The 15,176-nt window shown below is 35.7% G+C and overlaps 1 protein-coding gene and 1 long non-coding RNA gene across 3 annotated transcripts; one reads left to right on the top strand and one right to left on the bottom strand.

Moving 5' to 3' along the window:
* The first annotated feature begins 1,185 nt into the window (after positions 1 to 1,185).
* Positions 1,186 to 3,811, top strand: LOC113726197 (uncharacterized). Its single transcript, XR_003457488.2, has 2 exons — positions 1,186 to 1,246; positions 2,209 to 3,811. It is a non-coding gene; the product is annotated as an uncharacterized lncRNA (long non-coding RNA).
* A 314-nt stretch (positions 3,812 to 4,125) lies between these two features.
* On the bottom strand, positions 4,126 to 5,909 carry LOC140035057 (transcription factor MYB12-like). Of its 2 annotated transcripts, none has more exons than XM_072074493.1 (3): positions 5,615 to 5,909; positions 5,328 to 5,492; positions 4,126 to 5,022 (listed from the first exon to the last, which is right to left on the bottom strand). In XM_072074493.1, exons 1-3 carry the CDS (start codon positions 5,745 to 5,747, stop codon positions 4,232 to 4,234), a joined length of 1,089 nt encoding a protein of 362 aa, XP_071930594.1. In that variant the 5' UTR covers positions 5,748 to 5,909; the 3' UTR covers positions 4,126 to 4,231. The 2 variants fall into 2 exon arrangements, with proteins under 2 accessions (XP_071930594.1, XP_071930595.1); XM_072074494.1 differs by having other exon boundaries at positions 4,126 to 5,009; positions 5,363 to 5,492; positions 5,615 to 5,907.
* Positions 5,910 to 15,176: the final 9,267 nt, after the last annotated feature.

Consider the following 15,176-nt stretch of genomic DNA (forward strand, 5'->3'; position numbering starts at 1 on the left):
GAACAACTGTCCATATACATGCATGCATGTCGACATTAAGGTAATGTACGGACAGAATTATGGATAGATTTGGAATATAATCGAATGGAAGATGGCCCGGTATTAGCAACAAAGTAATTAATATTACACAGACAAATCCTACTACAGGCATGCTTTTTTTTTTTAATTATTATTATTAAAGAGAAGAATCTCTATCCATTTTTCCAAACAAAGACATATAATAAATCCTCGTAAAAATGAAGACACGATTTCAATTCTTTCAATGTTCATCAAAGGGCATCTAAATCACAAAAAAGCAAAAATGTGTAGACATACAAAAGTCTTGCACAAGGGATCGCTAGTGATGGAGGGAATCAAAACCAAGGATGAGTAAAAGAATTGTCCTAGCATATGCTAACTCTTTCTTTGGCATATCCAAATTAAGGTGCGGACCTTCTTTCTATAAGAAGCAGTCTCCAATTTCTGTGGCATTTCAAGCTCAAGTTTTTCTTTGAAGTTAAGGGAAAATGTGGTGTAGGACTAACAGTGCAATCCTCCCTGTGGCATGAGGTCAATGCAAATGCATACTTCATCATGCCTAAGGAGAATTGCCCTGCTATTCACTACCACAAGTCATTTGCATACACATTGTGTTCATTTTCCTTGAAAATTTTTCTTGAAAAGGAGAAGTATAATTTTTTTGAGACGCCATCGCGACATTCATTACCATGTTTTCCATTCCATTAAAAGAGTTCATACTACATATTCGAAATTTCGAATTGCATGATCATTTACTTCGAAGAAAAAACTTTTCACTTACAAAAAAAATGAGCCAAAATTTTACTTCACTTGACTTTTCTTGTGCACTGTGAGTCCCAATGCTTCTTCTATATCTAAATCCTCAGCAAATATTCCTTCACGAAGTGACCAATTAAATAGAGCCAGAAGATTAGCAACGACAAGATCAATGAGTGGGACAGAAAAATCAATTCCAGGACAACTCCTCCCTGTCCCGTACCGGATCAGCTCAAAATTTTGCCCCTGGAATCCACCGAGCTATTGAAGAATCTTTCTGGCTTGAAGTCATTTGGCTTTTCCCAGAATGTAGGGTCAGTAGCAATTGAAGCTCTTGTTTTGACCAGAATTTGGAACCCTCCTATCATGCAACTCTCAAGAGTTTCTCTAGGAACAAGTAAAGGGGGGGGGGGGGGGGGGGGGGGGTTGTGGATGCAGCCTCAATGACACATTTATTACCAGCTTTAGGTAGGTGAGTTTTGAAAGATCAGTTTCTTCCACCTTTCTTTTTGCCTTGATGGCTTCTTTGACTTGCTGTTGAGCTTTTCTTTTCACCACTGGATTCCTAATTGTTTCCTCCCTTGGCTATGACCAAGTTGCAGCAGAACTATCACTTCCAGCTACAGGAATGTCTTGTAATGCTCAACTTAATTAATGGTTGGCTAGTTCAAATATATCTATGTGCATGTATGTGTGTGTGTGTATGTATAAGCTCTAGACATATAGGTTAAACATGAGGTAAACTATAATATTTCTAGTTAGGTAAAGGGTAATTACAGATAGGGTCATAAATTAATCAAAATTTACTATTAATGTGAGCTAACATGGATCTTTGCTAGATTAAAAATTAAGCAAAATATGCTCCATTTGAGGTGGTTATAATAAAATCTTATGCTAGCTTGGCTCCGATGATAGTCAAGTCAATCACGAATATAAATATTATAAATTATGTGTGCGTTCAGGCTATAAAGATCAAATCAAGCTCTTGTTTTTTTTTTTTTCTAAGAAAAATCATAGTTTCATTCATGAAATCTGCACCAGTGTTAGAATATACAAGATCAAATGAAGCTAGAAAAGTATAATGTTGGATTTTAGTATTATAGACCAAGTCATGTGACTGAGAAATGTATTTTCAAATTATATCAAGATGTTCATTTGGATTAATCACTAAATTATGAATCATTTGAGATATGGAAGTATTATTTACTTGAAGAGTCGTCCGAATCTGAGAACTCAATTGTTGAAAAATGGGTGGAACTGCACAGGAAAATCAATGTCACAGAGAAACAAAGGCTAAAGATTGCTCATAGCTCGTTTCCACCCTACATAATTTACACGAATACAAATACTTCATGAAAAAAGGAAATAAAAGAAGGGAGAAAATTAAGGATATGCATATTATAAGTATTCCTTTAATATTTTTATTTTGGTTAGACTGATTGCTTGGGCTGCATCTCCCTGGATTCGGAGCAATACATCAACAGGATCATCGTGCTCGGGTTTAATTCTCTGGGGATCGTGATGCTCCTGTATTAACTTGTCAAAGAAATCATCCAGCTCCCTGAAGTTCTTATCGAGCCTTGAGTCCAGGGCATTAAACTTGTTAGGCCATTCCATCGATTCAAAAAAATCAGCAATATTGGGTTCAACTAGCAAGTTTTGTGGTTCATGAAGAATTGCATGGAATCCGCTACTGCCACCATGACTACGACCAAAAGCAGGACGACAAATAACATTTTTGGAGAGGGTAAAAGACAGTTAGCTAATGTTGATAGAAATATTTGGTGAACAAGATAGTAATGTGTTGACCACTGAAGCCACCTCTTCATCACAAATTGCCTTAAAAGATTGCACTCTTTTTGCACTTAGCAACTCCAAGACTATTATTTTTCTCATCTCCCCCCCCCCCCCCAATATTCACCATAGCGTACGTGCAAATGATAGGGTTTCGACTGAGAAATGCTACTCAGACTAGTGCCTCTGTGGCATCATTTCCATGATGGGATGTTTGTCGTCTTTTGAATGAGCCTAGTCGAATGCAATAAGAAATTTATTTAGAGATACTTATTTGGCCGAAAGTAGTAAAATAGGATAGGCTTATAATTAATTGGGGAAAAGTACTAGTAACTCCTTGTGGTTTCGTGTATTATCATATGAATCTTCTAATGTTTCAAAATATCTACATAAAACAAAGTTTTAACCACTTTGTATAAAATCATAAGAAGATTACTTGAATATATGTAAAACCATAGACGTATATGCAAAAAATCATATGAATTAAAAAGGATATTATAATTTTATTGCACACATTTTTTAAGCACATTTGGTTCAAAGGCTAAAATCGGAGGTACATTTCGTTCATTTTTCACTTTATACCAAAGGGGGATTGTGTGCTTATTTTGAAACTTTAGTGGGGTCTTATATCAATATTCAAAACTATATTGGGGTTATTAGTAATTTACCCTTATTATTATTATTATTATTATTATTTCTTTAGCATGATACAACTCATTCAGAATTCTTTTGGGGGAAACAGCTCACTCTGTATCAAACAAAACTCTAGAGTTGGTAAAGGGGTAATCACACCTCATCCAGGAAATTGATGGAGTCATTCCAAGCAGCAGGAATCAAGCACATCTACGCAGAGCGGCATAGACGTGCAGATTTTGTAGCTGAGGAGGGGGGCGAGCAAGAATCTTTTCTTTGCTGGATTGTAATCCCACTATTTAGCTATTGGTTGGAAGATGACTGTCTAGGATTTTCCGCTTTTGTTATGAAAAGAAGGGGTGCCCCCCGGTGTTGGGGCCGGGGGGGGGGGGGCGGGGAAGAGGTTCACTATCAAAGAGTGAAAACAGGGCCAAACATCAAACGCAGCCTTCTTGGTCCCGCCGCCGCCGTCGTCTTCAACACTGACGCGCTGTTACATTGGACCACCGACACATATAAATTAGAATATGACGACTGTTTGTGTATCAAAAAGTTACACATAATACAAGAATAAAGGAGGAGGAAATAAATGCTGTGCGTGTTAATTTCATTTATAAGTTTGTTAATTTTTCAGTTACTCTAAATAAAGAGGTATAGCTTTTTTATCATGTATTTTTTTAAAAAAATTTTAATAAATAAGTCGAAATTTATGCCTAACCGACTAACCCCCGCCATTTCTCAGTGATTTCCTTAAGAAAAAGGAGGTGGAAATAATTACACGAAGAAAGTAAAATAGAAAGAAAAGAAAAAACAATTATGCACACGGAGTCCTCGACTTGATCAACTTGAGAGGTCCTTGACCTCCTCGAGACACTGGGTCCATTTGGGTACCGTAATTTGGAAAAAAAATTTCAAATATTATCATAGCATCATAAATATAAATTTTTATTAATTCCCATATGAATCATTCACATAAAGTGTTATAGGTGTTATTCCAAGTAATCTCCTATCTTTCTACCAAGATGATTTATTAGTTGTCATGATGCCAGACCAATGCAGGATCAAGAAGAGTTGTGATGGAACCAAGATCTGCATGATTACGATCATCATGCGAAAGCCATCTTGGACAAGAGTTGGGAGAAAAATGGTTGGCCTCAGCCTCATCATTGGTCTCAATGTTGGTACCCTCGGTCCCAACCTCATCATTGGTCTCACCGTTGGTACCCTCTGCTACTCTCTCGATAAATTCGTGTTCGAATCCTCCGAAATCCGTGTTGAGAAAATCCAAAAGGAACTTGTCCTCGATTTCGAAATCCATCATGAAGCCCGATAAGTAGCCTTCTTCTCCGGGAAAAATTGGTAGTGATTCCTTTACCCCACCTGAAGGTGGCTCCGGACCAACGGTGTTGTTATGACCAGTAGGAGTTTTGTTGAAGTTGTTTTTGGCATCACTGCTGGGCGGTGGAGCTTGAGCTTTCACCGCCATAATAATACCGGCTTGTTCTGCACCTGCAGAAGCTTGCAAGTCTGCGTTGATGAAAACTTTAGTGCACCTCCTAGCTTTGGTTCGGATCACAGGAGTACAGAAGGATCCAAGCTTTTCTGAATTTGGTGGTTTGTCAGCACTCGTTAAATTTTGCAGTACTGCTGATCTGGACCTAGTTGATGACGGTTTGCGTTTTGTGCTGGAGGAGCTGTCTAAGTGTTGGCTGTCTTGAATTTGAATTTTTTTGACGATGTTGGTGTTCCAATAGTTCTTGATCTCATTGTCTGTTCGTCCCGGAAGCCTTCCAGCTATCAAAGACCACCTGCAAGGCAACACTGATGACCCTTAACTTAAAGATAGGAATTAGGAACATAGGAATGCTGTAGATGTTGTGATTTCACTTCAGCATGATACACTTTCTCCCCCAAGTATAGAGCCCAATTTTTAGGAAATTGAAAGAATTTTATATACGTCCATGACTTTCAAAGATACAGCGTCTAAGAATCCTAAAAGCCTATACCTAACAACTGTCAAATTCTCGACAAACTAGGTAAAAGTACGTGTTGGCCCATCTGCTACACATCACGCAGAAAAAGGTATCGTTACCGGTGCCAGAATGCCAACAAAATGTAAAACGTACATATCAAAGTAAGCATGAATGGTGAAATGACAGGCCTGTTTCCAAGGAGCTTGTGTAGCCTGATTATGAGGTCCTCTTCATCATCGGTTATGTTTCCTCTCTTGATATCAGGTCTAAGATAGTTCAACCAACGAAGTCTGCAACTCTTCCCGCATCTTTTGAGACCTAGTTTTTCGCCAGTTAATTTACACCGAGTAATACGAGACTTCAGCTTTTTTATTCCACTATAAACACTTATCAAGCACCTCAATCATCATGCACTTAATCTGATCAAAGTAGTAACTGACCTGCTCGTTTGGCAAGACTTGTCCATTTTCCTGCGCCGTGGGACTGGACATAGTCTCTTAGCATTTTATCTTCCAATGGAGTCCAAGCCCCTCTGTTTAAGCCTTCCCTAGCACAACATGGGCGTCTCCCCATCTTTCTTTCTTTCCTTCTTGTGCTTGTATTTCGAAAGTTTGAACGACTATTACTGTGTGAATGGATTCTTGTGCCAAGAGAGACAGTGAGCGGCCTTGGTCACTGAATAAGATCTCGGGAGTGAGTATAGCTATTCGTTCTCCCGGAATGGTAGAGGAATGCGTGCACATTTATAGCGGCCTTTTTCATATGTATGGTTTGTACTCAAACCAAAAATATACTCCCTCCGTCCCACTTTGATAGTACTGCTTCTTTTTTCACACAGTTTAAGAAAAAGTAGTTAATTTTGTTGGAAAAGTAAATTTAGATAGCTATTTTTCTAAAATACCCTCACATTAAATAGAGTACAACTTTATGGGAACTTGAATTAATGGTAAAAAAAGAATTAACTCTCATTAAATGGGGTAGGTTTATAGCAACAACAACTTGTATTGAATAAGGGTATTTTAGGAAAATGAAAATACAACTACATTCTTCAATTGGAAAGTGGACTGCAATTTGGGACAGACAAAAAAGGAAAACAGGACTATCAAAGTGGGACGGAGGGAGTATATGAATAAGTCAAAATTTAAAAAATTCATTGAAAAATGATCGAATTACCAAATATATATATCTAGAAATCATTTGTTTTATGCAACACTTATTATACATCTATAAAAGTACTCGTTGTTGCATTTGAAATCGAAGCACAAGTTTGGGGTAGTAAGGATTTAAATGTTAAGTTTTGTTGTAAGAATTTGTGGGTGGGGGAAGAGGAAGATAATGTCAATAGAAGGGGAACATAATGGTTGAAATATAATTTCCCAAACTTTTGGGGGCAGGTACTCCTCCCCGGCCCGCCATTTTTGGAGGTTTACTTTGTTAAGGAGGCATCGTCGTACGGGATTCTAATTATTTCGTAGCAGCAGCAGCGTACATTCCAAAAGTTAAGGTTGAAGGATCAACACGGTTTCTGTGTCCGTATCCGATGGGCGGGACCAAGTGTTTTGATAATTTAAATGAGTACTTAAATTTAACCGATTCAAGTAGTATTAATTCCACTGGGCCAGTGGCTCAGTGGCGACCACCAGGCTTGGGCTGTAGACGAGGATTCAAGTCTCACCTGTAGTAAAAAAAATTTAGGAATTGTATCATAGTACTTCCTTGATTTAGTTGAATAGGTTATACCGTTGTTGAAAAAAAGTACTATTAATACATTCCTTTAAAAAAAAAAAGTATTAATACATTCATGCGTATTTGATGATAAAAAATAGTACATTAATTTTAATTAATTAAGTAGCACTTACTTTCTTATGCAAAACTTACTTTAAAAAATAAATAATATAGTATTCATTTATCACTTAATTCAAAATACGTCTAAATGTTAAAATTTTAGTACCACAAATTCAATAATTTAATAGATTCAAATTTTAATTTTATCAAACACTCGGTAAACTATCCATCAAACATCATGTTTGATTTGCCCGACCTGGGTAGCTCACCTGGTGGTGTAGTCTCTAGTTAGAGCATCCACCAAGGTTCGACTCCCAGTAACCAAAATGGGAAATAGGGCTGCAAACGAGCCGAGCCGAGTCGAGCTTTGAGCTAATCGAGCCGAGCCTCGGCTAAATTTTATCAAGCTCGAGCTCGACTCGAATCAAGTCGAGCCGAGCTCGAGCTCGAAAAAAATAAAAAAAAAATTATTTTATTTTTAAAAAAATAAATAAAATAATATTTTTTTCTGAATAAATAATAAAATATTAAGGATATATCCGTAATTTCACTATGAAAATAAAAAATAAAAAAAATATATATATAATATACGTAATTTATTATTAAATAAAAATAAAAATAAAAAAAAATATATATATACTCAAACTCGCGAGCCGGCTTAATATTCTGAGCTCGAGTTCGAGCTCGAGTTTGACTCGAGCTGGCTCGAGCTCGACTCGAGCTCGATTAATGTCGAGCTCGACTAGAGCTTGGCTCGAGCCGCTCGCGAGCGGTTCGATTCGTTTGCAACCCTAATGGGAAATGACCCAACAACCCAAATAAGGGTTGGGGCCTGAAGTTGGGCCAGGCCCTTTTTTTAGACAAAAAAAAAAAAAAAATCATGTTTGATTTTATATGTATAGCGTGATGAGAAGCTTTTGACAATGATACGTACGTGATTAACTTGGACATTCACAAGTCCCTGTTCAGCTTGCACAAATAGACAAGATTGAAATTTTTGTGGAAATGAACTGACGTTGCTACAGCAAAACTCAAAATAGGGGAGGTAAACCTTAGGAGAACCAAGTGAAGCTGTTAGAGACCTCGGAAGAGGTTCCTGAAATTATCTCTCATTGCTAAATTTCAAATAATGAAAGCATTTCGTAGTTGTCTTTGGATACACTTTCACAATTTATTTCTCAACGTCTGACTCACTAAAGGTCAATAAACTATTTAATTCTTAGGATATTGTCAACTATTCTGACCAAAAAGATTTACAAAAACTCCTATCTTGTAAATGTTTTTATCCGCTAGTATATACACTATTAGTTTATATAAGATAAGTTGTTATTTTTATAGTTGCGTAAGCATATATATATATATATATATATCTTCCTCAAAATTAATATTTTAATTTCTTCTTAGTACAATATACAGTAAGAATGTTCTAATCCAATGAGAACACTCTCTTAATATTAATTTTTCAAATTATTCTTTTGGTTCTTTCCTAATATTTATACCTAGTTAAACTTAGGTTTGCATTACGAGATTTTAAAATACCATAGTCTCCACAAATATTGGGGTTACAAATTAGCGGAACCAAGAATGTGAATGATATTTCAACTTTTTTTTTTTTTTTTTTGTGGTACTGAATTTATGCTTTTCTTGTGTCAATGACAAGTAGGATAATTGTTTTTTTTAAAGGCGAAAAATAGGATAGTTACTTACTCCTATATTTTGGATTATATATTACTCGTATTCGAACCCTGGTAGAGTGTAAACTCGAATCGAACAACAAGCAATTCATTGAAGTAGTAAAATTATCATTTTAAGAGAATTTTGTAGAAAATAAATAGACAAGGAAAACTCAAGGCTTTTATATGTAGTTAAATATTCCCACTATTTTTCATGAAGACAGACTTATTTTTATTCTCACCCACACTGAGCACAGTTAGTTAAAATAATCATTTTGCTTAGTACTTTCCTCAAATATCCTTCAATTAACGCAAAATGACACATATTATTATACTATTCAAGCGGCTAACTCGAGTTACGAAATCTTTCCTAGAACTTATCATCGTTAATACCAAATGACAAATTAGTTGCCATTTTTAAAAATCAAACAATACAAATATACAAATAAAATGAACCCATAATCATGAGACGGAAGAATTATGCGAAAATAAATAGTTTGGAACACCTGGGCTTGTTGATGCCTGAGGTGATGCCACTTGTAACACCTTAGGTCCAGTGAATTGACCCAATAACTCTTTTTAAACTAAAACCACGAGTTCAAAATAATTTAAAAAAAAAAACAGTTAATAATTCAATCGGCCGAAACTCGTATGTAGGGCTGCAAACGAATCGAGCGGCTCGCGAGCGGCTCGAGTCAAGCTCGAGTCGAGCTCGAGTCGAGCTCGATGTTAATCGAACTCGAGTCGAGCTCGAGCCGGCTCGAGTCAAACTCGAGCTCAGAATATTAAGCTCGTTAGCTCGCGAGCCGGCTCGCGAGCTTGGGTATATATATATATATATATATTTTTTTTTTATTTTTATTTAATAATAAAATTACGTATATTATATATATATTTTTTATTTTTTATTTTCATAGTAAAATTACGTATATGTCCTTAATATTTTATTATTTATTAAGAAAAAAATATTATTTTATTTATTTTTTAAAATAAAATATTTATTTTTTATTTTTTTTCGAGCTCGAGCTCGGCTCGACTTAATTCGAGTCGAGCTCGAGCTCGAAATTTGCCGGCTCGTCGAGCTCGAGCTCGAGCTTGGCAAAATTTAGTCGAGACTCGACTCGATTAGCTCAAAACTCGACTCGGCTCGACTCGTTTGCAGCCCTACTCGTATGTCACTCATTTGGTAATAATTCAATCGGCCGAAACTCACACATCACTCATTAAAATGTTGAAAGATTCTCCCTCCCTTTGTCCATATTGTCGAAATATAACAAATGCATGTGATTTTTTAGGTGGTCCTCGACAATTTCTTGTTTGCTTGGAGAAAATGAAGTGAACGGATTCTAGGATGCTCCTTTCGCGCACTATGAAGACGAGCATGATAGTACTAGAATTTTGTCCAGAATGCAAGCAAAAATGTCTTATGATCTTCCGAGACATATCTCTTTTAAGATTTTTTGTGATCTAATACAAGATGACAAGGTTTTCTCAAGGAATCGTCAATCTCAAGCTGCAGAAAAATTAAACACCATTATTTTTTATTGATGAAATTGAAAACAAAAATAAGAAAGTTTTCGGACATGTAGTGCATTGTCTCTACCTAATTCCTATGGACCCCATCTTGACTCTTATAATTTGGATTTATATCTTACTGTTTTAATAATAGAGTAAATCTTATATACACTGACTGTATATATATTATCACCGTTGGATTCATGATATATATGTAAAAGTTAAATTTAAATTTTATATAGCTGTCATTCATCAAACGTAGATAATGTATATACTGTCAGTGTAAGAAAGATTAATCCTTAACTAAAAATACATACCTTTATCTATGTAGAAAGTTCTTTAAAATAAGTTGGAGTTGGAAGAACATTTCTTCAACAATAAATATTACCCTTCTTAAATTGTCAAATGTGAAATGCGTGCGTTTGTTTCTCAATTCTGGACGGTACAGAATTAGCCAATCAGGCTCACGTTGGAGACATCCTATTGGAGGTTAATATCACTGGATTGTCTTTTTTTTTTTTCTGCCGGAAATAATATATTCTATTATGCACCTACACCTATTTCTACTCTATATTAGGGAGAGGGGAGGACCCAAAGGGTTAAGAGGAGGAGGGGGGAGCCTGGAGGGGACTGAATCATTACCTGTCGAGGCGAGTGACTTTTCAAAAAATCATGAATTTTTAGAATGCAGACAAAAAATTTTGATCCTTTGACTTACATTCAAGCAAAGTTTTAAATCGCTTTCGGTAATCAATTATTCTCTAGGAGTAGTTGGTCATCATTGGTTTGTCACTGTTGCTCTCTTTCAACTAATTTACAAGAAAGCTGCTGACAGGTGTCGAGCCTGTACAATAATAATTACCTACTCAAGAGAAATACAGATTTTGTATATAGTAGTGAGTAGGGTCGAATCCACAGGGACTGGAGAGAAATTTATTTCTTTCCAAATCAATAGAACAAAATTAGGGGATATTCAATGGAATGAAAGTGAAAATAAAATAAATAAAATTTAAAAGCTAACTCACCAAGTGCAATTTACTAAAACTAGTAATTAATATAATTCTACCCAAAGGATCAACTTCTCAGGTACGGTCCGATTAAATGATCATCGATGCAAAGATATTTCATTTATTCGTCACTAGGTTGGTTATAGTTATCAACAATCTCTGACAACCAGTTCTTCCTTACTTTTTCGACAGTCAAGGTACGACCGTTGACTGCTTCCCTAACCAGAAAACAACCCTAGGTACGATCATATGAATTTAATTATCTAGTTGCATTAAAGCTAAAAGAACCCGACCCTAATCAATAAATACGCTAAGAGGATTTATTTAAACTAGATCTTGCGTTTCCCCAACATAAAGCCAATTATGATGGTCGCCACTAGTTGTCAACTGAACGAACAATTACGGATTCAATTCAATTAATGTGGCAGTCGGCTATTATATTAAATTAAACATCCGGCTGTTGATATTCAATTAATAAAATACCCATGAACAATTAATTCAGAAAAAGCGCGAATAGCAACAAATTGGAAGAAATAATGAAGATTCGATTAGATCTCACAGATATTATGGACCGCGCCTGCGCGTCGACCTTTGGGTAGAGGAGAAAATTAGCCGCTCATCATCATGTCAAACTCGCGTGATTTGATTAATATCATCCACACAATTGTCCAGAAATTAATTGCCAAGGAGTTAGAGAAGGTGAATTAATCAAAATAACAACAAAGAGAAACCTGGTTTTGTCTTCGTATTGGAACCGCAATTACAAAGCAAAAGGCTGACGAAGAATTGTCCAGCGCAAGAGTTAAAAGTCGAAAGGGAAAAGAAAAACTAAGGCTAATGTATCAATTGGACGTGAATCTGGCTTTCTGATTGCTACCCTAGAGAAAAGAAACGTTTTAAACAATCATTGAAAAACTAAAGCTAAAAGCTAATCTCATGCCTAAGCCGTCAACCTGGCTTTTCTATTCTATATCTTTGTAGCCGCCGCCAACCAAGAAAGAAACGTCTTCAGTAGCCGTTCTTTTCCTAAGGGTTTTAATCCCGTGCTCCTGATCCACGTAGAACTGGTCTTCTAGTTGGCCCTGCTGCTACCAAGCCCGCGGGTCCGGCTTTTAAGTGAGTCTCCCCAGTTTCTGGCGCGGGCAAGCTCTGAAATAAAGGGTCTTTTAAATATTTGCCTCAAAAGATTATTTTTAGCGCCAACCACCTACAATTCACATAAATATCAAATATCAGCAAAATCTCAATTCTTAACACCATGAGTAACCAAAATTAGGACAGAATAGTAGAGCAAAACGTTCCCAAAAATCGCTCTATCAGCTGCCAGCACCAAACAAACTTGTAAGGACAGGTTACATGCGTCCTGATGAACTAGTGAATAAAACCAGTCTTTTTTTTTTTTTGGGTGGGTAGAATTCTTAAAAGATAGGCAAGAATGTATCTAATCCCCGAGGTTCTGTCAAGCTCGCTTTTAAACAAGGGGATCCCTCCCAAACAATGTCACAAGTTTCATGATCCATGATTTATCGGTAGTGCATAACACAGGTTCTGGTCTTGAATACAATGAATATCAGGCAAACCATTACAAGATTTTGCAATAGTAGAACAAGTTGGTTCGCCCTTCAACCAAATGGTGAACATGCACAAAGAAACTGACTCAACATGGTCAATGAAAAAAATTAGAGGCCATCAAACTATTTATTGCCGAACAGATATGTGGTAAGCATCCAATTATACGTCATAAATAGCACAATTATACAAAAAGATGGGAGCATATATGTGGTAGGAGAGTATCAAACAATTTTTGCAATACACGCGTAAAACTTGTCCTATTTTAGTCTTTAAAATATAAAGTTTTTCACTTTAGTATAAACATCGGCCAAAAATTTCACTAAATGGAATAATTTTATACCTTAGAAACTAAAGTATCCCACTTTAAAATTTAGGTATAAAGGCAGGAATTTGAGTATAGTTGAAAAGTACAAAGTGAAATTAACCTATATTCTTTGATACCCCGGCCAAGGATCCCAATCTGATTTTTGTTAGAAGATGCTACGGAGACAAAATTCACAAAGAATGCCAAGTTGGTAGGAGTATGTAGCAAAATACGAATGTATGTCCATGAAGTCAGAAATAACATCGAGAATAATTGAAGAAATGCTTCATACATAATAACCATATTGATCCTTAGTACTTACCATGCTTTAACAAATATTTGGCTGGATTGTTCACTAGTTGGTATAATTGTAAAGCTGGATCGCGGGACAAATCTCCTTTGGCAGTGAGCTTATCATTCTAGCTAGCTTGTAAGCTATAATCAGCTAAGCATTTAGAAAAGGTTAAATAACCAGCTTCTGCCAGAGGAGTAGTTGCCCAGTAATACAGCTCCAAACTTCGACTTTGGCCATTGCTGCAATCGACAAGCTTGAGGGGGAAAATGTACTGATAGGTCATGGAATAAGCCCATTGGTTGCATGCAAATAGTATATTCTGCAAAACATTCGACATTCTATTAAAAATTACAAGCCACTCTAATTTTTTCATTGATCATTAGCTAAACTATGTGCTTTAGTTTTTTATCCCTTTTTTTTTTTTTTTTTTTTTGGCGTAGTTGAGTCTTCCCGTTCTCCTCTCTGCCTCTTAAATTCTATCCCTTCCTTGCTAAAAAAAAAAAAAAAAAAACCAAAAAAAGGTCTTCTTTTATTGTTCCATACTGAAAGAAATTCAAAGTATATGCAGAAAACTCATAATTATTGCATGTAAACATAAATCACATGCATTATGCTAGAATTATCTACTTAGGCGTGATACACAGAGTGTGAGTTCACTATCTTTTCATTGTTGAGATTACTTGATTTCATCCTAATAGTAGTTAGCCAATTTTTATTAAATTTATCATTATTAGACCAAATTAAAGATGGAGAAGCAAAATGTTTTAAGCACAAAATTAATTCACGGTCCATCAAGTAGCCAGAGTGACCAAATAGCGAATTACTCTGGATGGATTTCTTTATTTTATGAAATAAATGGATCACATTAAGATCAAGAAATAGCTAACATATGTAGCATCTAATTAAGCATAGGCTGCAAGTGGATAAAGTTAAATACTTTCTAGTCTATCCCTCCTCAGATAAAATATCAACTACAAATTAAAGGGTTGTCTGTTTGATTGCCTTCAATGTTAGGGGAGAAACATCTTGAGAGAACCCATTAAAGAGTCTAATGTGCAAGTTAAGAATTCAACTCTAAAATATCAACTAAAAAGTTTGGTAAGAAGCATTGAAGGTGAATGATGGAAAGTCGAAAAGTATGGAGATACTTGATGGTAAATCTAAGTTGATGATTCAAGGGTCAAGGAAAAGGTAGAGTTCAATGTTAATTTTGGAAGTGAATCGGTAAAGACTTTCTCACAACTCCAACGGTTGATATTACATCCCAGATGATTTTTAGCTTCGGATTATATTTTTTAGGTGGTGTGACATGTGTTCTAAAGAAACAAAAGAATTTAATTTTCAAATGTCAGAAAACTTTGATGGCTATGAATTTTATGTTGCGGGTGTAGTCTTGGAAACCACACATGGCGAGATAGTTCTGAGGATGGAAAGAAGTATGATAATTTTATCACTTGATTGTCTCAATGATTAGGGTTAGGGCTAGTAGTGATAAGAAATCCTGCAACGGGAGATAGTGAATTAAGATACCTTCTCGCGGGTAAACTGGAGATTGGACCCGTAGTAAATACACATGTTCATTTATCGATTAAATTAATTTAGTATCAGGACTGTATTGATTAGAATGTATAGTTCGGTACCATATTATTTGGTAGTTGAAGGCAAATAGTTGCTAAAAGAAATATTCGCCAAGGTGGAGATTTGTTAGGAAATGGGTTTAATTTCTTTTAGACAGGTTTTTTATTTTGTGTGGAAATAACTAATTTTCTAATTGTTTTTAGTTATTTGAAATAGTAGTCAAGGAATTTTCTATTTTGTTTAGAATTTAGAAGTTATTTCTTATTCTGTACA

This window comes from Coffea arabica, chromosome 2c, assembly GCF_036785885.1.
Source record: "Coffea arabica cultivar ET-39 chromosome 2c, Coffea Arabica ET-39 HiFi, whole genome shotgun sequence".
NCBI classification, from domain to species: Eukaryota; Viridiplantae; Streptophyta; class Magnoliopsida; order Gentianales; family Rubiaceae; genus Coffea; species Coffea arabica.

Excerpts from the sequence above, each read along its gene's own strand:
- LOC140035057 (XM_072074493.1), bottom strand. The coding sequence starts at position 5,747 with ATGGGGAGACGCCCATGTTGTGCTAGGGAAGGCTTAAACAGAGGGGCT. Across the intron at positions 5,493-5,614 it reads AAGTCTTGCCAAACGAGCAG|GTCTCAAAAGATGCGGGAAG; the intron begins GTCAGTTACTAC and ends GCGAAAAACTAG. Across the intron at positions 5,023-5,327 it reads ATTCATGCTTACTTTGATAT|TGTTGCCTTGCAGGTGGTCT; the intron begins GTACGTTTTACA and ends AAGGGTCATCAG.